Genomic DNA, 22,582 nt, shown 5'->3' on the forward strand with positions numbered 1-22,582 from the left:
TTGCACTGTTTGTCATTCTGAAGATGGTTCAACAGCGCGCGCACACACACACACACACACACACACACACACACACACACACACACACATAAAGGTACAGTGATGAATAGAACAACTCCATATTATCCACAGGGACTCATTGTAACCTGCGGCCAGCTACCAGCACACCAACAATATGCGCGAGCTTCAAAGTCCCAAAGCATTCCTCGCGGTCCCCCCTCTAATGAACTGTCATCTGCACATACATGTCCTAGTCAAATAGTCCCTCCCTTCTCCCAGTGAGGAGACCCTCAGCCCATCCCCGTAACACATTCACACATATATACCAAACCACACAACGTATAGCCATGGTATCACAGATATGTTGCGCTGCCGCCGCAGGCGCGCACACAGCCCGCCAACGTCTAACGATGCTCAAACACACGCGCACACGCAAACAGAATCACATGGAGAGGCCAGCCAACTACGTGGTTCCGAATCATCTCTGCACCCAGTGATAACCGTTGATCAGCCCGAGGGATGGGTCGTTAAAGCCAGAGATGTTAAGTTCGCCAGTGTTGGGGTCGTGAGGGAACAGGTTGTTGATGATGTCCTAGAGTCGCTACAGTTAGAATTTGGCAGCCGGGTTCGCAATCATGGACGAAACCAACTCACCCAGTCCACACCCTCGAGAGAGTTCATCATGTTCACCGGCTGCGACGGCCTGTGTCCGCCGATGCTGGCACCGTCGCTGATGCTCTCCGGGCTGTCGGCATTCACGGGCGGCATGCTCCATATAGCCTCCCCGTTAGAAACGCCCGCGAAGACGATGCCCGGAGGCGGACCACCCATCTGAGAATTCGGCGATGCCATTCCGGGGGATCCCATGCCGCTCATTGGGGAATGCTGCTGCTGCTGCTGTTGAGTGCCACCGCCCATGCCTGGCTCCGTCTTGAAGCCCATCTGAACGTCCTGTGCATTGTAGTGCTGGGGCGGCAGTTGTAGGCCAGCGCTGTCGTTCTTGCCCCCGACAGCATTTCTGCTCGGCGCCGCCCGCGACGTGCCTGTCGGCGCACGCATTTTGCGCATGCCTTGGTACGTCTGCATCTTGCCCATGATTTCACCCAGTATTTGCAGTCCCTTGATCTCGGGTGGCAGAGTTCGGTCTGTTTTGAAAACGTAATCCAAGCAGGCCCAGATACGATGCGCTTCCTGGTTCTGCGGTCGATAGTATATTTCCGTTGCCAGGAGCAGAGCAATCTGAAACTGCTGGTAAGCGCCGAGGTACCATGACCATTCGTGGAATAATTGGTCGGTGTCAAGCTGAATGGAGATCTCCACGATCATTATACCTGACGTGATCAAGAGGTTGTTCAGTCTGTGGGTCATGGGGCTACCAGCGTTCGCGTAGTAGGGATGAAGGATCATGGCATGGAGCCGGTAGAGAAGCAGATTCATCACAAGCTTGGCGTATCGCTGGATCGGTACCGTTCCATCGAGGAAGTGGTCGTACTTTTCAACCATGCGTCGCCTGAAGTTTTCAATCTTTGTGAGAACAGCAGTCAGTGTGGTTCGTCGACTTTCGAGCCTGCGGCGGTCCAGCCAGATTATTCGCATCATCTCGTTGCACTCAAACCGAATGAGAGATGGCAACGTCGAGGTAAAATGCTCGGCGGGCTCAGGGGACGGGCCGGCGGCGTAAAGATCGTTCTCCTCGCAATTGAGCGGAAGCTTCGTGTCGTAATCTTCTCTCCTGATGGCCGGTCTCGGACCTTGTGCTTCACAGGTGCGGATGTCAAGGAAGCACAATTGATGCCAGATGAGTCTCCGAACGTGGGTGTCCAAGGGGTTTAGTCCGTAGGTTTCTCCATCTCTGTGCAGTCCCATACACTCGGCCATTCTCACGGCAGCGCCTACCAGTACGGAGTGGGCTCGGGAAACCTCAGCCCTGCAGAGGGGAAGCTAGGTCAAAAAGTCAGCAACGGACAGAATCATTAAGGGAGACACAAATCTCACCATGTACATGATGAAAGCCTGCATTGTCTCGACTCTCGTTGTACGGAGAAAATTGGCCTTGCCCAGCGCCCTTTCGGTATCGGTCTTCATCCGCTCAATCAGATTGGCCTTGGTGACGCCGAATAATTCTCTGACCGTTGCATCGTCCATGCTGACGGCAGCACTGAACCAGGCCGCAAACATGATGGCCTGTGTAGAGGCGCGAGGCTCAATGTTATTGTATACCTCATCCCAGAAATTCCGGTATTCGTTTTCAAATGATGGCCGATGAACACACCGCGCGACGGGATGAACCGCTTGGAAGTACTGCTGGGTAAGACGGTCTGCCGCTTCCTTTTGGGGTAGCCTCCTATCTAGCGACAAGGCTTCGGATGTGTGGCCGAAGAAAAAGCCGCTCGAGGGGGGGATGTAGGATTCGCCTGGTCTGAGAAAGTCGGGGATTGAGTCGTTGGAGCTTCCGCTTATGACGGACATGGAATCCATGCCGGGTGGTGGGCCGGCGTAACCGGGATACCCAGGTGGCGGCCCACCACGGGGCGGGCCGCCTCGTCCGGCCCCGCCCATGCCCCTACCGCCCATCATACCCATCATTCCGCCCATAGCGCCACCAGAAGATGGTCCGCCAGGACCACCCTGACCAGATATACCTGCCGAGATCTGACTATCGCGTTAGAAGAGTGTCACTCCGGGAGTATAAACAGACGTTGGGGCGCTCTGGAGTGAGCCGAACAAAACAGGCAAGGAAGTTGGTAAATGAATAAAAAGTGTAATACATACCTCTTCGGCTATCCTTGGCCTGGACAGGCCGCCGATCCGTTCTGTGATTCGCATACGGCCAACTTGGACTCCCAGGTCAATGAGATCGTCGGTTCCGTCCGCGTCCTCCTCGTACGTCACATCCAGAGCCGTCATGTCGGTAGGCTCGAGATCCCGCTCCTCGGCAAAGTCATCCTCAACATCATCAGCGAGGATAGCCTGCTGCATAGCGGCACGGGACGTGGTTTTGGCGACATCGCGCTCCAATTGGCGCTCGAGGGAGCCGACCTTTTCCTTAATCTCGGTCAGGCGCAGTTGGCTTGCCTCGTCAAGCTTGGGGCTAAGGTAGACGCAGTCGCGGGAGAACTTCATGCAGTTGACGCATGGTTGAGACTTGTTGCACTTGAGCTTGCGTCGGCGGCACTCGAGGCACGATGTGATCATGCGCATGCGTCTTCGGATGGGCTTGGTGGAGGGGCTGGGAGCTCCCGAGACCGAAGCAGCGGGGGAAACAGGACCAGCGGGCGGAGCAGGCTTGCCGTGCGGCACGGACGAGGTGGCCGAGCCAGGCGATTGACCAGCGGGTATGAAGTCCGAGTTGGGCAGGACGCGCGGGCTCGTCATGGAGGGGCCTTGTGCGGAGGGGCTCAAGGGATTCATCGGGTAATATTGTGGCTGACCGTGGGGTGAGTGCGCGGGTGTCTGTAAGTGCGAGTGAGTGTGATGGTAAGCGGCGTGAGCGTGGTGGTCAATGGGATGGGCCGAGTAGACGGCACCACCAGGCCCGGCGGCGGCGGCGGCGGCGGCGGCGGCGGCATGACGTGCAGCGGAAGAATAGTGACCTGAGTCCATTTGATGGTTGGTAGTTGCACGGCGTCAGATCTCGGATTTCTTGTCAGTGGCCGAGCACCTGGAAAAGGAGGGTGATATGAATGCCTGTTAAGTTGGGAGTGGAAGCAAACACAACAGTCATTCGTTGAGGAGAGTCGAGGACGCGGTCCAAAGAGAATAGAAACTGGGAACGGTCGAGGATCACCTGGGCTTTCCGGGGGGGTTACGGACGTAAAAAAGGACCTGGCCTGTGGTGGATGCAGGACAAGAGGGGCACTGGTGGGCGGCAATATGTTAGATGAGGGGGCGGGACATGCAAGAGAGTTGATTTTAGTCTGGTCCCTGGTCCAGGTTCTGGTGTGTTGGTGAAGGAGGGGGTATCCTGGAAAGAAAAGAAGGTGGTGGTGGTGCTGCAGGTTGAGTGGACGAGCAGGCGAGCGCACAACTAAGGGAGGGAGGGGAGGACAGGTCGGGAGTGGGCGCATGGGTGCCTATGTAAGTGATGATGCACCCGTTCAGATATCGCGTTCTGAGTGAGGCCTGTCCGGTAGAAGTGTAGCAAGGCCGGTGTATGCCCAATCAGGATTGGATCGAGTTTGAATCCGTTCTATACGCCGTCCTAGGTCGGTGTTCAACAACGAACGGAGGTAAGGCAATGCGAATGGAGAACGGAGAAAGAGAGAGAGAGAGAGAGAGGGTGGGGGTGGGCGTGTTGGTTACCTGAGGAAAGAAAGGGACAAACGAGGGGTGGGGGGTGACGGGGGAAACATAAACAAAAGAGAAGAAGAAAAGACAGACTTGGTAGAGACACAGGCAAATCGCAATAGGGCACAAGTAGATAGAACAGAGCAGAAAGAGACGAAAGACGAGACGAACGAAGCTGGCGATGGGTCAGGTGGTGTGGGTGTGGAGAACAGAGGAGGATAAGCAGAGAGTGCAGAGAACGAGGTTTCTAGGTAATGTGGTGCCATGTACAAGATACTTCAGCCGGAGGGGGGTAGGGGGTGGGGGATGGGGGAAGGATGGACCCCTCGTGCTTTCCCGCTGTTGCGACCACATAACCGCCATACGGGTGTGTGCCAACGGAACAGGCGAGACCACGCCGACAGGCTCGCGGATGGGGTCCGCTGCAGGTACCGGGTACTTCCGGATGCGGGAGGTCATCTTGAGGGTTACGTCTGCACACCGCCCACCCTGGGCTACTTTTCCTCTGCCTAAGACACACCTCCCCGTTCGGAATGGCGCCGTTTCCAACATCACGCAACATCCCGCGACTGCCTGCGACTCTTCTTCGTTAATCTCTGGTCGACACGCTTCTGCTTCAAGCCGCATTCCTTCATACTCTCATTTATTTCCAGGCAGACCAGAGGTATACCAATCTCGCCGAGTGCCTTGCGCCTTTGCTACCCCAAATCTGGCGACCACGAATTTTAGCTGCAACCTGAAAGCCCCGGGCTCGTCGTAGGCTCGGCCGGTTCTGGCGGACTGCTGCCCTGCCCCGCCCTGCTTGGCCTTGTTTAGCTGCCGAGTCGCTGGCGCCGGCACGTTCAACCAGTACCCGTTGTGTAGGTGGTTAGGTCGTGCCGTCATGTGCTGTGCTGTGCTGTCTAAAAAATGCCCTGGGCACCACATGCCATTGTGGCCCACGGTCGCGTCCTATCCCGCCCCGTCTTAGGGAGGGGCGGCGTCTGTCTCGTCTGTGTCTTTGGATGAAGAGAAGCGAGCCGTGTCAAAGTTTCACAAGTTCACAACATGCAGGGTTTCTATGGATTTGGTCTTCATTGGCGATCATCAAATGCAAATACCCAATGCAGTCACTACCAGTGGCCTAAGCCTAGTCATTCTCTGTTCGTACATATGATGCAGACGTCATCCAAGTGGGCAGGCAGGCAGGCAGTCTGCAATTAACTAGGCCCTAGAGCAAAGACTAATGCCGTCTCAACGGGGGGCGACAGCACAATGTCGGTCGACTTTGATGTCATGAACCGCGGGCCGAACGTCGACCGCGCCCGCTGACTGACCCACGACCCCTTTCCCCATCCTCCTTTCTTTTTCACTACTCATCTTTCGCTGCATGCAATTTCAAAAGACGAGATGGAAGGAGAGGGCCAGTTGCCAGTAGCCAATTGCGCGCTGCTTCGGCCGAATGGCCCCCAAAATTTCCATCATCTCCTAATCGCCGCCGTTTGGTGATGAGCTAAATCTCCGTGACAATTGATCAGAACACCCTGCGATCCAGCAGCAGTCGCCCCGGATACATATCTCCATTGGGCACTGGACATTGTCTTGACTGGTGTACTTGGCGCCCCTTCTCATTTCAAGACCCTCCGCAGTGTCCCAAACCTAACAAAACAATGGGGCCGCTTCCATCAGTCTTCCACGCATTCCAAACCTCTCTCCCCAGTCGTCCCCATTGCCATCTGCCCCCGGCAGCACGAATTGGGAGCCTCAAATGGGCACGCCAAGTCACCCAAACAACCCAAAAGCAGCTCCCAGCAGCTTGCCATCCAAAATAGTAATTGCCCGAGACTTCCGGTCGCCGGCCGCCAATGCCAAATCTCTTGCTTTCTTTCACCTAGATAGGTAGCTTATTTCATTTCCTTCTGATTCCTGCCTCGCCGCATTTGAAGCCCTCTCTCTAATGTAAGGTACACGGCATGACATTACACACTTTCGCCCCTCCCCCTTCTCTTCACCGCCACCCTACTACCTTTTGATCAATGGTCACTACCTGGCATCGTCGTTTTGGTAAGTGACCGCGAATGGGATGCCGTTTGGCAGAAACTCCGCGGTTGTCCACACGCCGAGAAACACGTGGAAAACCCGCCCGCCGAATATTCCACCGAGGCCACAAATACCCTTGAGCACTACGCTACGCTATGCTATGCTATGCTACAGGAACCCCCTCCCCTCCCTGTCTCATCAGCTTTCGGACAAAGAACGTTCCGTCCACGCCTCCCGAGAAATGGCACCTCATCCGGACGCATGCGGTTCTGGGCCGGCTTACCCCGTCACCTCGAACTCGCCTTCGGACCCGGCCGAGAAAAGAGCCCTGTAACCAACCCCACTGAGAACGCGGGAATCCCTCCCACACTGCTCGTGGCAAGACCAAGGTCAAAGACAAGAAAAGGAGCTCCCGCGGGTTCGAAACACACCAAACCATTGCAGAACTGCTCCATTGATGGGCCCCGAAGCCTCATGCGTGCCCGCCCGCCTTCGTTGCCCTGTACATCTGCTTGTCTCACACATCACCAATCGACATTCCCCCCCTCAAGCTGCTGATGAAAAAGAGTTTTTGTTCATTAACAAAGGCATACGGCTAAGTAAGCTCTCATGAAATCTGAATTATAGATTAGGTAGGGAGATGAGAAAAGACCCGATTGTCAGAGGGCATATGGGTGGGTGAGAGGCTTGTCTGTGTTTGTATCACTTGCCCTCCCTTACACCCCCCTCACCCCGCTCCCCCCCTCCAGCTATGGATCAGCAGGGCTAAAACTTCATGTCCCAGGCTCCTCTCTGTCTTGCCGCCTCACATTCGAGTCACACCTTTTCTTTCACGCCTTGTTCAAGGATCAAGGACAGCATGGCTTCATGTTGCATGCGTGTTTGTGCTCCATCCTCTAACGAGACTTCGTTATATTCACTCTAGAGCCCGCTGGTTGGCTTGCTGCTGCGCCTTCAGGTACAGCTCATTGTTGGCCGTTCTCCACCGCTGCAGCACTTGGGTGACGATCCGTCGCTCTTCGGGTCCCTGGTATCGCTCTACAAGGTTCAAGAACCAGGCTAGACGACGGGTCCGTCCGAACTCGCCCCTCTTCAACTCCCGAGTGACCACAGACATGATTGCCACGAGAACCTTGTTCGAAAGCGCGATCCCGTTCCCGCAGAGCCAGCCAACGCATAGGCACACATTCCGGTGGGCCATGGCGTCTGTCAAGTGACGCGCCTGCGAGAACCAAACTGCCATGTCCTCCATCAACTTCGTCCTCCTCGTGAGCAGCGATGGCCCCATCGGTCCCTTAAAATCCCTCCCCACGCTGCCATCGATCACCATCCAGACATCACGAGGCATGACAGACTCGTCTTCAATCATGGCTTGGATGTAGTGCGTCCAGGCTGTCCAATCCCAGATTGACCCGAGGTATGCGTCCAACTTTGCCGCGTTGCTATCGAGAAGGAAGAATATCTCGAGCGCCGTGCCGTGGTCGCAACTAGCCATGGCCAGGTGCTTGAAAGGCAGAATTGGTAGCGTCTCCATGGCCTCGTAGTAGCTTCGTACCGAAGCCATGAGCTCATCCTCGCGACCGAGCCGTCTTAACGACTTGAATAAGCTCATCAAGAGCCCCACATGGTTCTTGTCCCTATTCCCCGCGGGCACCAAATCGCAAATGTGGATGCTGAGCAAAGCAAGACTCCATTCAGCATGGTTGGAAGAATCGTGATCCCACGCCGCCTCGGCGGATGTGAGGCCGTGCAGGTACCCGCGACTAGCCCATTGTTGAATGAGGAGTCGGCTGAGATCTCGGCCGATGAGGCTTGACACTTCCCGGTCAAAGTAGGCGGACCTGACGCATGCGTCTAAAAGGTAGTCGGTATCAACCAGCGGCATGTGTGCTAAGGTCTGCAACCAAAGAAAGCGAAGCTTTTGGCGGGTTTTCTCCTCAAAGGCCGCCAAACCTTGGTATACGGCACTCTCGATCTCTTCGAGCAGCGCGCCATGGCCGATGGGCGACAGGCGGCGGAGCGCTGCGCCAATGTCCGCGGCCCGCCCTCGCTCCGTTGAGTGAGACGCAGCTAGCGTTTGCACTGCCGCAATGATGCCCTCGTGGGCATCGTTGACATACTGGGAAGGCATTGTATCCAGAGTAGTCTGAAACAGAAGAGTCGTCGCGTCACTGGCCGGCAGCTGAGAGATCCGATTCAGCACAAGGTTCCATAGGCTCGCATCGAACCCCGACGGGCCCAAAACCTCGGAGGATGCGATTCCGTTGACAACGGCCGAAAGAAACATCTCGATAGCTGTGTCGACCACTTCACCAGCAACACCCGTGTCGATTAAAGACGGCGGGAAGGTTGAAACAGCCATGTCCACGTCCGCGGGATCCAGGAGACCCATGTTTAGATCGTTCTGCAGGCCCCCGATAAAGTTGTAGTATGCCGGGCCGATCGCGTTCGAGGTGGAAGCCGCAACGGCAGCTCGGGCTTTGGCGAGCTGATCGTGGAAGCTGATCTCAGATGGGTTCTCGATCCCAGCTCGATCGGTTTCCACCTGTTTTGGCACGGTACTGTTCGTCCACCATCTCAAGCCCCACGACGCAACAGATTGGCTTCGCTGGCTCCGCAGATCCCTTGTCTCGTCCGATGACAGTTTTGTTGGTGGCTGCCATGTCCACTGGCTCAGATCGACCGGGAAGTCAATGGCCCAGGGGGGCAATGTCGGTTGGGTATTCATGTGCAAATCCGTCATCTTCCTCTTGCCCAGCCGCCTCCTGTTCTCCAGTGGGCCGGGCACAGAGCTCGACTTACGCCGCATGAGCCGTGATACATGGCAGTAGCGCTCGAATGCGCTCGCCAACACGCCGTCCGTGATCCATATGTTGTCCAAAGGCGCCCGAATCTGTTGCTGGACTGCTCGGCAGCAACGTGCGGTAGGTCGTGACGGCGGCATCTAGAGCGAGTTGCGAAGGAGGTCGGTCGAACGGCAACCCAGGCGACTAGTGATCAATCCTCCGCGATATCTATCAGCCTACGCCATTGTCTGTTGAAGTGTCGAGACTGGTAATGGCAGGTTATGTCGGGGTCGTTGATTGCCAATTGGCTCGAATTGATTCGATAGGAAGCGGGTTCGGAGCTATTTGGTGAGGCCGTTAGATGGAAAACCGACAATTTGCCAGGGCGGTCGAAAAGAGCTTTGGGGTCGCGGACCCACCCTCTCAATTTGTGGAGAACAAGTCTCAAGCCTCGTTGTGGCTGAGGACGCGCAGCTCCGGGCCGGCTACCTCGGCGACCCAGATGCAGGGAACATGCGATCACCATTGGAGGGACCGTGAATGGGCGGGAAGGGAAGCTTTGGCGGGGTTTTCCAGTAGTCGGACCGCGGGGCATCCTGCACTCACTCATTTGTGCTTTCCGCACCGTCATCTCCAGCATCGGCAACTCGCAACGTTATTCTCACATCAGGCCGACATCATGGAGTTGACATTTGAACCATTGAAGAACGACCTGCTCCTGCGGGCAGCAAGGGGTAAATTCTCTTCTTCTCCATGACCCGGAACCCTCCGCCCAAGTCTCATGCACATATTTGCTAACGCTGAACCAGGCGAGACGGTCGAACGCCCGCCATGCTGGATCATGCGGCAAGGTAACGAGCTCCCCCCGAATACCAGGGCATGGAATGCACATGAAAGAGACAGCCTCCTGACATATTGCGTCGCCGCCGCACTACAGCCGGCCGCTACCTCCCCGAGTACCACGAGGCTAAGGGGAACCGCGACTTCTTTGCCTGCTGCCGTGACCCCGAGGTTGCCAGTACCCTGACACTGCAGCCGATCGAGCGCTTTGCCGGCCTCCTCGACGCCGCCATCATATTCTCCGACATCCTCGTCGTGCCCCAGGCCCTCGGCATGACGGTCGAGATGGTGGACAAGAAGGGCCCTCACTTCCCCGACCCGCTCAGCGCCCCCGACGACGGACAGTACGAAAAGGTTCTATCCAAGTCCGTTGATGTCGCCGCCGAGCTCGACTACGTCTACAAGGCCATCACCCTCACCCGCAAGAAACTCGCCGGTCGCGTGCCACTCATCGGCTTCTGCGGCGCCCCCTGGACCCTCTTCTGCTACATGGTCGAGGGCGGCGGCACCAAGCTCTTCATGCAGAGCAAGAGGTGGATCTACCGCCACCCCGAGGAGTCCAAGAAGCTACTGCAGAAGATCGCCGAGGTCTGCGTCGAGTACCTCGCCCTGCAGGTCAAGGCCGGCGCCCAGCTCGTCATGGTCTTCGACTCGTGGGCCGGCGAGCTCGGCCCCGAGGCCTTCAAGGAGTTCAGCGAGCCCTACCTGGCCTACATCTCGGCCAACCTGCCCAAGAAGCTCGCCGAGATGAACCTCGAGTGCGTGCCCATGACGGTGTTCCCCAAGGGCGCCTGGCACGCCCTCGACTCCGTCATCGACATTGGCTACGACGTCGTCGGCCTCGACTGGCTCCAGGACCCCGCCGACGCCGTCAAGATCCGCGGCGACAGGCGCATCACCTTCCAGGGTAACGCCGACCCGGGCGTGCTGTACGGCACCCACGAGGCCATGACCAAGGCTGTTGAGGTGATGGTGAAGGGCTTCGGCGGTGGCAAGAAGGGCTGGATTGCCAACCTCGGCCACGGTAAGTCTATTTTACCTGTCCTTGTTACTCTAGGGTATGAGATATGGCGAGCGGTTCGGCTGATGTTTGTTAGGCATCACCCCCGGTGTCAACCCCGAGGACCTCAGGTTCTACCTGTCGGAGATCCACCGCTTGGCGGGCAACTAACCAGGGAGAAGGTTGACTGTGCAGACTCCGGATGTAGTAAAAAGGCTTGCATTGTCAAATGCTCAAACCAAAGACCCATACAGGCGTACAAAATAAAAACGAGGGGTGGATTGGGATGATACAGAATCGAAATCTCTCAGATGTCTTGTCAGAGACGGGCGCGGGCATCAGAATATCGCATCACAAAAGGAAATTCGCTCAGTGGCTCTAACAATGAAAACCCGGAAGGATGGAAATGATGGACAAGATGGAGCAATCCCACCATTGTGAGAAGTGAAGTAGTATATTCCGTTGACGTTCCCTGCGATCGAAGCCACCCACCGCTCTGGGTCTTATCCCTGCAACCGGAAATCAACAGTGAAGACGGACAAGCTGTACCGGTCTAGGAATGTTGACGTCCGTTGCCTCGCACTTCCGATGGGTCTCAGTAGGAGTGTCTCGATAAGGCAGCAAATGTGAATGACAGAGGGACTAACAAAGGGCGTTACTAGCCAGGGCGATGTACCGCTCCTTATTGCAGGTACTTAGCGACAGGAAACATGGTGGTAGCTGGCGTCGACCGCCGGACGAGCACCTGTCCCACCCGGCGCCGGCTGTTCACGATGATGCAATCAACCTCCGCTTGTGGTTGCTACAGTCAAATCACTACTTGATTGATCACTTCCTACAGCTGAGTTGCTCCTCTACGATTGAGCGCCACTGCTACTGTACTGCAGCCTTTTGTTCTGTCTGGTTGGGTGAAACGGCGTCCAACTCAGAGCGCGACAGCAAATACGGAATGATGAAGGAGAGTTTGTAGATTCGGTGGTGTACTTTTCCTTCCCGTCATGGCCTTTATCTCGTTGGAGATGATTATGGTATCAAGAACTTTTTTTCTGTCGTTTCAAACGTTTTCGACCGCAATTCCCTCCTAAAAACGCCCGCCTAGTCGTCACTCAGGCCCTCGCTGAGTGATTATTCCCGTATCCATAGTAAACTCCATCGCAAAAAGAGAAAAAAAAAAGGAGAGAAAACACATGCCACAAGACAGCCTCGATGGCTGATAGGGTGGCGGCGAGCCAAATACCACGTCTCTGTGTATGCGAAACGGCGGAAGCGAGACAGACGCCGACGGAGGTACGCCTGGCGCCAAGGGTGACGTGACCGAGGATGGCAATAGAGCTCATGCCTTCTTGGTCAGGTTGCTGAGCCACTGCTTGCCCTTGGCTGCGAGGCTGTTGGTCTTCTCGTCGGGGGACGGGCTCTTGCGCAGCGAGGACTGTTCGTCGTCGATGGCGCTGGTGCCCTCGGCCTTGGCCTTCCGGGCAGCAGCCTCCTCCTCGAGAGACCCTTTGAAGACATTGGCTCCTCCCCTGCCATAGTGGGTCGCGCCGCCGCTGTCACGTCGAGGGACGCTGCGGGAACGTTGTCAGCATTGATAATCTCACTCGCTCATGCGCCGTCACCCTGCACCGCCCGCGCCTCGGGGAAACCAAGGCAAAACTTACGCCTCAACATCCTGAAGTGCACGCTTGACTGAGGAGTCCCCCTTGACCATGTTTCCGCTTCCTCCACGGCCACTGGTTACAACATTTGTCTTCAACGTGGGCGTCTCGAGGTCCTCGGGGGTGAGCTTGGGCGACTTGGACTGGTCAAGGATGTTTCCAGCGCCTCCCCTTCCTGTCGATGCGAGCATTGTGGCTGTTTTTATGTTTGACTGTGCGGATTTGTTCTCCGGCGCGCGAGTCGGTTGTCGTGGGTTGTGAGTGTGATGGGGCCCCGTGGGAGCGTGAGAAAAGGCCGCTGTGTAATACAGGTTGTATCAGACCGCAACTCGAATGGGTACTTGAAACTGCTCTTTTCACTTTGATCTAGGGTATGTGTCGTCTTCGATGTTGGTGTTGCGAGTCGAGCTTGGTGAGCAGCAGATGGATTGGGGGGGTAGAAGGGGCAAGGCAGGTGGACAAAGGACTTAAATAGGGATTCGCAGACAGCCACAGCACACCTCCCAGGCCATTGTTTTTAAGCTTCCAGCTTTTTTCTGTTAGGGGGGCAAGGATGGGATTTGGCCGCAAGCAGCATCTATTGCGCGACCTTTCCCAAGTACGGCGCAAAAATCCTTGGCCCTGGCTGGCGACGTACCTTGGGCGCGCCAACGAAAGTGATCACAAGGTCGATCAGAGCCTTTCCCTCCCGCCGCTTGGCCTTTGCCTTTTTTTTTTTTTACCTCGTCTCCACATACGCGCCGTCGGGGGCCAAAAAAGCACGGTCTGGCTGACAGACTGACGCTCGGTCTATCAAGTTGCATGTGCATGTGGACTTTCCAAATTTCTGCAGTGGATACACCAAACCCAAACTAACTACCTAGACCAAGACCAAGATCGCACCGGCAGAGACAGAGAGAGTGAGGGTGGAAGGAAGGAAGGAGGAGAGGAGGAAGGTGTGTCTGGGAGCAGAAAAGGGCTGGATTCACAGACAATGAGGTCGTCACCCGTTTTGGACGGGAGCTTCGAGACGTTGTGGCCGCGTTGCAACTTTGTTTGGGGAAGAAGCCATGGGGGCGACTCCATTGACAAACTAATACGTAATTAAAACGACGACATCCAGTCGAAAACACCACGCACCCAGGTACGACATCGGGTTCCCCCCCCCAAGCCTAAGCACCCTTCTTCTTCTTTTCCATTCCTCCCCAAAAGAACCCCCCTTCTCGACCCTCGAGTCCCTGGTCTGTTCTGGCCTTGTCTAGGATAGGCAAGGTTCCGGGTGGTGTCATTACCTGGCTCCGGTGTCACTTGATCGCAATCTTGCTAACCGTCCACTTCTGGCTCATGGCAAACACGCAAAGGGCGGCGGGGATTGTGACATTTCGCCATTGACGACAAAAACAACGTCGTTTGTGCCTTTGTGTCTGCCCGGGGGACTACAAGGCATGGTACCACCAAGAAGACAAGGCTGACTCGAACGTCAATTGACGTCAATCGTTACTGTTAGTAGCGTCAACCGTCGCAGTGAGCATGTGTAGTCAGCGGTCTCGACTCAGCAGCGAATAGCAAGGCGGACGGCCTACCCCGGATCGCCTGCTTGCTATTCTTGCCATGCCCTGCCATGACATGCAGAACAGCTGCGCAATGGAAGTTGGAACTCGGCCACGGCGGCGTCCGATGGGCGTGTGACCGTTCTGCCTGCTTTCTGGCGGCCAACCCGATGGACGCCCTCGTCCTCTCTTGTTCTGACAGATGGAGCCCACGGGAACCAGACTTTTTCGTTCCATGGCAGCAGAGTCGCAAGCGCCGCTTGGCATTGCGCGAATTTCCCTAGCAGCGGAGAAGTAACGACAACGGGGTCCGAGTTGTTTTTCTCCCAAATAGAGCCTTTCGGGTTTGGTTCTATTTGTCCGTGCCAGCGTGGTTTTCCCAGCCCACCGGGTCGCTTTATTTCCTGCAAGTTGAAGACGCAGTGGTGGCTGCGACGAGACAACGCGAAAGCGGTGCTATGTCTGCCGCGAATCTCTTCAGCCCGTGGCTCACTCACATAGACCGTCCCAGCTCCTCCCTCCCGCCTTGCTACCGGTTGCTGTGATTCAAATGCCCGACACCCCTCGTATTGAACCGTGCATAGAGAGAGCCCCAGTCCGGGTTGAAACTTGCAGACGAAACTGCACCCCGGATTTCCCTAGATATTAACAGCTGACGTTGATCATACGTAATAGCGAGCACTCTCGACAGGCACTGGCCAGTCACGGACTCGTGCTTTGACGACTCCTGCCGAGTGCGAGTGAGGAGCCCCGTCAGACAAGCTCGTCGCGCCGAAACGGAGAGGCGGCGAAAGGTCCGATGCCGGCTGTCTTGTGACGGGGACGACGCCAAAGAAGAGAAAACAAACCCCCTTTGGAAAGCCCAAACAATCTTCCCGCCGTCCATGGAACCTTAAAAGGGGATGTAGCCCAGAATGGCTTGTGCCCCAACGGTGATTGGCCCTTCTCGCACGGTAGGCCACCGAGATCTACGCAGCATTAGCAGGAAAAACTAGCTCATATCTTGAACTCTGTCCATGTCCTCTGCTCTGCCGTTCTTGCCGTTCTCGGCTCTGCGCCTTCTGTCCTTCTGTTCTCCTCGGTAACCGGCGGCGGTCAGCACCCGGTGGTGAAGCCCCCTTTAATGGTTGGCGGGTGGCGCGCATTCGGCAGGATTCTGATCCTTCCTGCCGACGGTCTTCCGATGTTGCTGCAGACGCCTATCCAAACGTTCGGGACGAGGGGGGGGGGCTCGATCCCGCCTCGGGGCCCTGCGGGCGTAGCAAAATGCATCGAGCCAACCATGGTTCACCAACATCTCTGGTTGCCGTTGGCGTTCCTGGCTTTGCATTACTGTCCCTGTAGGCAAGAGCGACCAAGACTGGGCGGTCACGATCACATGGCAGAGGCGCATCTCTTATCTCACCTCGCTTTTGTCTCGCCACCGATAGGCACAGCCGATTGCAGAACTCGGCGTGCCCAGTGGGGAAAACAACACGGAGGAGCTGGGCACTCATGTGAACGTCAACCGGACACGGCACCAGCGGCTATTGGCCACAACTGGCTCCCATTGTCCATCGAGAGAAACGATTCGCAATCTGTTTTCGAGGGGACCGACCGTCGTCTGATTCAGAATTCCGACATGAATGCCGACGGGGCACTGTCGTGGTAAGGCTGCCTTCACAGTTTACCCATCGTGGTTGGCCTGACGTCAAATTCACCTTAGACGCGCAAGGGTGAACAATGGCTCGCGAGCGTCTGTCTGCCTGCACTGACAGCGCCTACCAGTTTGCCCTCCCGCGATGGTGGACGAACTCTTGAACTAGGCACTTTGAAGGTGGGATGAAACTAGGCCGTCCCATCTTCAGACGACGCCCAAAGACCGGGTGGTGGTAAGTCACCTCGGTTGGATTCGGCGGGCACCCCCCAGCCCGTGCTGGCGTCAAGCGGACTTTGCACTTCGTCTCTAGTTCACCGGGTGCTCCACAGACGTTGGGCAGCACGTTGTTCGCAGAGAAAAAGATAGCAACGTGGGCTTCCAAGTTGAACAGGCCGGTAACTCCATTAGAGCCCACCTGCTATGGTCGACCTGCTCCGGCCTAGCTTCACGTCTATTCGAGGACGTCCGTGAGACAGGTAGAGGACTCTGGCTTGCTCTTCCGAGAGCCGGGTGTTGACAGCTTGCGCGACGCACCAAATGCCGGGACGCAGCAAGGTCTGTGGTTCACCAACGTTGTGTTGATGGGGCTGACTTGCTTTCAGAATACCACTGCTGGCCAGTCAAGGATCCTCGGGGGCGTAGAGTGAAGGAAGCATAAAAGAAACCCGTATGCAATGTCCATCGAAAGCGTGATCTACGGCGCGCGATGGCGGGGGGTACGACGGTGCAACCAGGCAAAGTCGCAGAGACAACAACTCTTCGTCCCTAGCAGTGATGGAACAGAACGGGTCCGCGGTGGTTTACTCAACAGACGGAACGTAGCGGTCAGAGGCAGTGCAACATCTGCTCATATCACAGACAGGGACCCGGCGTGTCTGGTCAGTGGTGACGAAGGCGCGTTGGTGGCCGGCTTTGGAAGCAGATCTCTGCAACTGGGAGATGGGCATTTCCCATTGCACACACCAGAGAGCACTCAGGCGTCCGAATCAGGTGACCTGCTTATGGGAAAAGTACGGCACCAAGAAAGCGACAAGTAGGGCCAAGGATGCAAGAACAATGCAATGGGCGGGCGCAGTCAGCGCGTAATGTTGAATGTTCGAGCGAACTGCCTCGGTGGCCAGGCGACGCCCGATCCCAAGACTAGGAGGAGCGGCTGAAATGACAGTCGAGGTAAGGGTGATTTCCGCTTGTTTGAGGTTCCCCGTCGTCCTTTGGTTTGGCACCGAGGGGATGGTTTGGCACAACGCACGCAGATATGGTGCGTGTGTCGAGCCGGCTATGTTATGCGTTTGGGTTGCTCCTCGAACCAGAGTACCGGGAACCAGATGGCCCTTGGCTGCTTATTGTATGGGATGACGGAGGGCGATGGTCCAGGGGGGTTTTCAGTCAAGATGTCTGGTTTTGGAGTGCGTTGAGGAGGACCGAGACATGGTTACTTGCAAAGTGACCAAGTGTTAAGCAGCGAAACAGGGCGAGACAATGCTGGGTGATGCCACGCACCGATGGCACCTCTCGTGAAGGCCGCTTTACTGTCTTGGGGGGTGTTTATCCGTATGTCTTTGGGATGGCAGAGTAGTGTGGAGATACGGATACCATGTCGTGTGCATTGTCGTACACGTAGGCGAGTTGTGCGATCTGCAAAGCAAACTACCTAGGACGGGCGAGGAAATCGGCGTGTCTACCTAGGTAGGGGGGTGGGTGGTGGGTGGTTGGTTATCTGAAGAATCAACCGACGGTGGGTGCGTTGAGAGGAACAAGGCAAACAACAAAAGGTTTCTTCTGGTTGATGAAGTTTGAGATAGTCCCCGGTGGCGGTCGCACTGAATGTTGGATTGCAAATTCGGATACAGATACAAGATCACGGATCAGTCAAGCATCAACTGTCGAGGCATGCCAGGGTGAGCCGATCAGAGGCAGCCCCAATGCGACCCTTGCCCTGGCCCAGTGTTGCCTGCCTCTGGTTCTGTGAGTGAATGACTTGGCCCCTCCTCCTGATGCAGCACAGGACGGCGAAGCACGATGTACGTAACGACGCCCGCCCGGGCCGCCAACCCTCCATCTCCCTCATCACGTCTCCCAAAGTAGGGATGGCAGCGGGCAGGCAACACTCCCGCGGATGGATGGATGTGTCCGTACGAGGCCGAGGTTCTCGTTTGTGCACACGGGGCCCGGGAGGGGAGGGGCGTCTCTTAAATTGTTCGTACTGGATGTAGGTAGTCATTAGTACCTATTGAATCCGGCAACGAAGTGTCACAACGGAGGAGCTTGAGTCCTAGGGCGGGCAGCACGAGAGAAAGACGAAGAGAAAGAATCAAGTGGCGCACGCTCCCCGTCAAGGTTGTCCCTTCCCTGCTCCTGCCACAAGAAGAGCAACCAGCCAGCGGCCTTTGGGAGTACCAAAGGCAGGTACCCAAGGCCCACCGTTCAGCACCTGGCGAGTGGCGGCCCATGATCCGGTGCGGACACTCCCAGACTGCCAGACTCCAGTGTCGCGCATTGCGCATCTCCCAATACCCACCGCGACCGCAACGCACGCCGCACAGAGCGGCGGGAAGGCAAACAGGGCGGGCCGGTGCATCCAAAGTCATTCTCCGCCCTTACCTACGAACATTCATAGCTAAGAGCATCGTCACCGGCCGAGAGTTGATACGCATCTCCCCCTTTCTTCGACAGGTCCAAATTGCCATACAGCGTACTGTGCTTTAGAAGATGGTTGCCACCGGAGGTAGGTAGGTAGGTAGATAGGAATCTACTTGCTGAATCACTCCGTTTGTGTATGTACGTACTTGCATGCAGTGTCTCCGCCCACTCGCCGTGGGACCATAGCAGCTTATGTATCAGCACACACGGACCACTCGCGTATCCACCTTTTCTATCTAGGTAGGTACCTAGGTATCCACCTAACCACCATCCCAGCTGCCAGCTGCCCAGTGGTCCCCCCCCCCCATGTATGCGACTCTCAATTGTCGGGTCTGAGTGGCTTGCTTCTCTGCACCATACCTTATTCCGTTTCTCCATTGCTTACCTACCTACTCTTTGACGTGCAGGGCTCAAGCGTGCCTGTCCCCGAAACCAAACACCACTGTACTATATGAACCCAGTCCGACCCATCCTCTGCCGGCTCGAATTCCCGTTGATATCATCTCGCCATTCAATTTCGCTCGTCTTTGAAGAAAGGTACCGTGCGATTTCCCACTGCCCTCCTGCCGCTGCAGCGCAGACACCCGGCTCGTTACGCCGTCTATATCCATCCCACCTTGCTAACCTCTGCAGTCCCAGCCGCGGCCCACCGCCCACGACGATCCCAGAGACATCATACATCGCGACCGCAACCACTGACAATTCTACTTGCGACCAACGCCGCCGATCGAAACTATGAACTTTGATCACCAGCACCCAGCCTCGGGCGGCTACCACCATCTGGCCTCTGGTCCCTATAGCCATGTCCCTCCGCCTCAGCAACAGCAGCAGCAGCAACAACAACAACACCACCACCACCACCACCAGGCTGCTTCTCAACACCACACTCAACACCACCCGCATCCTTCCAACCAGATGCCACAGCTCCCTCCTATGGGATATCCAGCACCCGTGTCGATGTCTTCGAACGCGTCTATGCCTCCCAGCGGTATGCCTCCTTCACATCGCCAGTCCGCCACGCCCGCCGCGCCCCCCGCCGCCCCAGCCCAGCAGAACGCTGCACTGGCATCCATGTCGAAAACCGATTCGAGGGGTAGATCATACGAGTACGGCCGGCTTGATAATTGGTGATGGACCCCACAGACTGACCGTGGTTGTTAGGCTCGTCGTTGTGCAGCAGCCCCAGCGAGCGCGCATGTGCGGCTTCGGCGACAAGGTGAGAGCATGCTCTTCACGCTTGATGCATCGCGCGACGCAATCAGCTGACAAAATACCTACCAGGACCGACGACCCATCACTCCCCCTCCATGCATTAAGGTCATCGTAAGAGACGCAAAGACTGGACAGGAGATCAACCACAAGTACGTGCAATCGGACGGGTTGCAAGACGCTTGCTTTGGACACTTGCTGATTATTCTCACAGCGATATCGAGTCTAAATTCTTCGTGATCCAGGTTGATTTGTGTTCAGAGGACGGTACTTCAGAGGTGAATCTTGTGAGGCACTCGTCCAACACTGCCTCGATATCAACCACACAGCCCTTTTCGTATTCAACCTTGCGGGATGAGGGCCTGCCGCAGGCACAGCAGATGCAGGCCTATTCCCAGATGATGCCCGGTTACGCCGCTGCGCCTATGGGCTACGGCCAGCACCAGCCGCCACCGCAGCAACAGCAGCAGCACATGATGCCGGGTTATGGCATGGCTTCCGGATCTGGCTACCAGCGTACGTTGTCCATTGCGAGAGTAGGCGCGCAACACGGCCAAAATATTTTACTGACCATAAGCGCAGCGACCTACCAGTCATCAAACTCCCAGTTTGCACCTCCGACCCAGTACTACCCCCAGCACGCCAACCCGGCGCCTGTGCCTTCCCAGGCGGACATGGCTTACGGTGGCCCTCGCCAGTCGCTGTCCATGCCCGCCAACCAGCCGCAGGGCATGTTCACCAGAAACCTAATTGGAAGCACGGCATCAAGCGCCTTCCAGCTGAACGACGTCGCCGACCAACTCGGAACCTGGTTCATCATGCAGGATCTGAGCGTGAGGACCGAAGGTCGCTTCAGGTGAGAACACCAACGCGAGCCACCCGAGGCTGTCGACTTTTTTACTGATCGTGTTATGCAGGTTGCGTTTCTCGTTCGTCAACGTGGCGAGACCTCCGGACCAACCCTCGACAGATGGTTCGAGTGTGAACCACGGCAGTGCCCCGATACTCGCATCCGTCTTCAGTGACGTTTTCCAGGTCTTCTCGGCCAAGAAGTTTCCCGGCGTCTGCGAGAGCACGCCCCTGAGCAAGTGCTTCGCGACGCAAGGTATCAAGATCCCCATCCGGAAAGAGGGCGCCGGCGACGGCAAAAAGGGCGGCGAGGACGATGATGATTATTAACGCCATGGTCTCGCTTGTTTTTCGGTTCCACGACGGGCGCTCGGAGTTCAGGCATAAAACACCCAAAAATGAAATACGGATTCAGTAGTGGGCAGAACAGGATCATCATGGCGGTCCATGACAGTTATCGTCATTCTTGGCACGGGCCCGCCCCCTTCCGGCTCGTACCATTAAACGCCAAGCAGAGCATATTTGAGGTTTTCATTTCTTCTCCGGAGACCTTTCTAGCGTAGTGGAGGTTGGAGAATCGCAAGACACTACTCACCTTTGTTGTTGCTGTGGGTGGCGAGAGCCTACACCCTTGCCTCGAACGTCGGAACGTCTCCACTATATTGCATTGGACGGTGCCAAGCATCGACAGATCATCTCCTTAAGCTTCCGCGCTTCCCCCTTTGGTGGGTGGAGTTAACCGGCAGATCGTTGGACCGCCTATCCAGAGGGGATCTTCCGAGATTTCTATTTTCCTCCTCGGTTTCCCTACGTGTGTAGCGGTCTGAGGAGAGAGGATGCATCGATTATCGGACTGGAAAATCAGGAAGGGGGAAAGGGTCGATGCAAAGACATGAAGACGAGACTGGCGAAGAGAACCATACAAGAGGGAATGAGGGGTGGGGGGTTGGAAAAACAATGGGGCGGTTCCGGCCTGGGTTTGCGCGTCCCGTCATCATCCGCCGATGGAGAACATGAGGGGAAATAAAGGTCCCCCCAGCACGAGTTATATTTCACCGCGAATGTTGCTCTTGTCCCACTGCCAAGCAGGGTAAGATAAGGGGTAGGATACGTAGGTAGGTAGTGTCCCTCCTTCTCAACATAAGCATCTCTGCAGGCTCAAAATCACAGTTGTACGTCCGTCTGTCCCTACCTAAGTATGATAGCAGCAACCTTTGCTTTTTGAGCAGCTGCTAGCTCTGACTACATCCCAGTTACACCTGCCTACCTGCCTACCACCAAGTTCGACGGGAAGACCCTTACAGCGAGGGGCGCGGGTCCTGACCCGGATGCTGCTTGAGGTACTGCGTAGACGGCCTCACCTGAATCTCTCGAAAACCTTGTACAAAAAGCCTTGACGCGGGTTCTTGATGTCGGCAACGGTACAATCGTCATCCTACAGAGCCTGGCATGCGGAATTAACAGGCCATGTCACAAACACACATATAATTCGACAGTTCCGACTCATATTCCACTGGATATTGAAAACCTACAAAAAAAAAGACCCCAGCAAAACAAAAAAGAACAACAAAAGAAGAAGTGAAGCCTGCAGGTCCGACTGCGAGGCAACTCCAACGCCTGACACGCCGCCCCTCCTTCCCAGTCCCTTCCCATTGCGGCGGGCTCAACTAACAACGCTCGAACGCTCTCCCAAAGTATTCATTGCTGATTCATAGTTCCTTCCTCCATGGGAAGACGACTCGCAGTGTCACATCAGCTGACATGGTCGCATTCCATCCGTCAAGACATCGTTATGTCGTCTTGGTTTTCAAACGCCATCTCTCGGTTCCATCTCAAGCACAAAGGAGACAAAACAGATGAAAGAGATCGAGACGAGGAAGTGTACACGCCGAGGGTGGTGCCTACCACAGACCATCGACCTCACCCTAGCGATCCTTTGCAATGAGAAACAAAACCAGAAGCCAAGTCTTCTTTTTCTTTTACTGGCAATGATACATGCCATTGGGGGTGGATGGATACATCCCGCCTTAGCTGCCTTTGCAGCATAACAGCTTGTGTTGCCGCACACATGCCCGACTGCAAACAGTATTGGCCTGCATGTAGGCAAAAGAAATCAATCATTTCGAGTA

General features: G+C 56.0%; 6 protein-coding genes across 6 annotated transcripts; 2 read left to right on the forward strand and 4 right to left on the reverse strand.

Annotated features, from left to right (window-relative positions):
• Positions 1 to 119: 119 nt before the first annotated feature.
• CDEST_03241 (uncharacterized protein) lies at positions 120 to 4,361 on the reverse strand. Its single transcript, XM_062919400.1, has 4 exons — positions 2,773 to 4,361; positions 1,996 to 2,652; positions 655 to 1,941; positions 120 to 592 (listed from the first exon to the last, which is right to left on the reverse strand). The coding sequence occupies exons 1-4, from the start codon at positions 3,601 to 3,603 to the stop codon at positions 479 to 481; spliced, it is 2,889 nt and encodes a 962-aa protein (XP_062775451.1). The 5' UTR covers positions 3,604 to 4,361; the 3' UTR covers positions 120 to 478.
• A 2,689-nt stretch (positions 4,362 to 7,050) lies between these two features.
• On the reverse strand, positions 7,051 to 9,443 carry CDEST_03242 (uncharacterized protein). The gene has a single exon (XM_062919401.1). It carries the CDS (start codon positions 9,248 to 9,250, stop codon positions 7,223 to 7,225), a length of 2,028 nt encoding a protein of 675 aa, XP_062775452.1. The 5' UTR covers positions 9,251 to 9,443; the 3' UTR covers positions 7,051 to 7,222.
• A 328-nt stretch (positions 9,444 to 9,771) lies between these two features.
• CDEST_03243 (Putative uroporphyrinogen decarboxylase (URO-D), uroporphyrinogen decarboxylase HemE) lies at positions 9,772 to 11,103 on the forward strand (the record flags this gene model as incomplete). Its single annotated transcript, XM_062919402.1, has 4 exons — positions 9,772 to 9,826; positions 9,902 to 9,943; positions 10,030 to 10,956; positions 11,030 to 11,103. The coding sequence occupies 4 exons, from the start codon at positions 9,772 to 9,774 to the stop codon at positions 11,101 to 11,103; spliced, it is 1,098 nt and encodes a 365-aa protein (XP_062775453.1).
• Positions 11,104 to 11,789: 686 nt separating this feature from the next.
• Positions 11,790 to 13,002, reverse strand: CDEST_03244 (uncharacterized protein). Its single transcript, XM_062919403.1, has 2 exons — positions 12,591 to 13,002; positions 11,790 to 12,497 (listed from the first exon to the last, which is right to left on the reverse strand). The coding sequence occupies exons 1-2, from the start codon at positions 12,776 to 12,778 to the stop codon at positions 12,266 to 12,268; spliced, it is 420 nt and encodes a 139-aa protein (XP_062775454.1). The 5' UTR covers positions 12,779 to 13,002; the 3' UTR covers positions 11,790 to 12,265.
• Positions 13,003 to 14,635: 1,633 nt separating this feature from the next.
• Positions 14,636 to 17,292, reverse strand: CDEST_03245 (uncharacterized protein). The gene has a single exon (XM_062919404.1). It carries the CDS (start codon positions 15,000 to 15,002, stop codon positions 14,646 to 14,648), a length of 357 nt encoding a protein of 118 aa, XP_062775455.1. The 5' UTR covers positions 15,003 to 17,292; the 3' UTR covers positions 14,636 to 14,645.
• Positions 17,293 to 18,773: 1,481 nt separating this feature from the next.
• Positions 18,774 to 22,577, forward strand: CDEST_03246 (Putative velvet factor). The gene is made up of 7 exons (XM_062919405.1): positions 18,774 to 18,932; positions 19,029 to 19,501; positions 19,557 to 19,611; positions 19,677 to 19,756; positions 19,819 to 20,120; positions 20,187 to 20,460; positions 20,522 to 22,577. Exons 2-7 carry the CDS (start codon positions 19,131 to 19,133, stop codon positions 20,781 to 20,783), a joined length of 1,344 nt encoding a protein of 447 aa, XP_062775456.1. The 5' UTR covers positions 18,774 to 18,932; positions 19,029 to 19,130; the 3' UTR covers positions 20,784 to 22,577.
• Positions 22,578 to 22,582: the final 5 nt, after the last annotated feature.

Source organism: Colletotrichum destructivum, chromosome 2 (genome assembly GCF_034447905.1).
Source record: "Colletotrichum destructivum chromosome 2, complete sequence".
NCBI classification, from domain to species: Eukaryota; Fungi; Ascomycota; class Sordariomycetes; order Glomerellales; family Glomerellaceae; genus Colletotrichum; species Colletotrichum destructivum.

Coding starts and splice junctions, on each gene's coding strand:
- CDEST_03241 (XM_062919400.1), bottom strand. CDS start 3,603: ATGGACTCAGGTCACTATTCTTCCGCTGCACGTCATGCCGCCGCCGCC. Junction 2,653..2,772: donor GGCCAAGGATAGCCGAAGAG/GTATGTATTACA, acceptor CGCGATAGTCAG/ATCTCGGCAGGTATATCTGG. Junction 1,942..1,995: donor AGGCTTTCATCATGTACATG/GTGAGATTTGTG, acceptor TTTTTGACCTAG/CTTCCCCTCTGCAGGGCTGA.
- CDEST_03246 (XM_062919405.1), top strand. CDS start 19,131: ATGAACTTTGATCACCAGCACCCAGCCTCGGGCGGCTACCACCATCTG. Junction 19,502..19,556: donor TCGAGGGGTAGATCATACGA/GTACGGCCGGCT, acceptor CGTGGTTGTTAG/GCTCGTCGTTGTGCAGCAGC. Junction 20,121..20,186: donor TTCCGGATCTGGCTACCAGC/GTACGTTGTCCA, acceptor CCATAAGCGCAG/CGACCTACCAGTCATCAAAC.
- CDEST_03242 (XM_062919401.1), bottom strand. CDS start 9,250: ATGCCGCCGTCACGACCTACCGCACGTTGCTGCCGAGCAGTCCAGCAA.
- CDEST_03244 (XM_062919403.1), bottom strand. CDS start 12,778: ATGCTCGCATCGACAGGAAGGGGAGGCGCTGGAAACATCCTTGACCAG. Junction 12,498..12,590: donor GCACTTCAGGATGTTGAGGC/GTAAGTTTTGCC, acceptor ACGTTCCCGCAG/CGTCCCTCGACGTGACAGCG.
- CDEST_03245 (XM_062919404.1), bottom strand. CDS start 15,002: ATGGACGGCGGGAAGATTGTTTGGGCTTTCCAAAGGGGGTTTGTTTTC.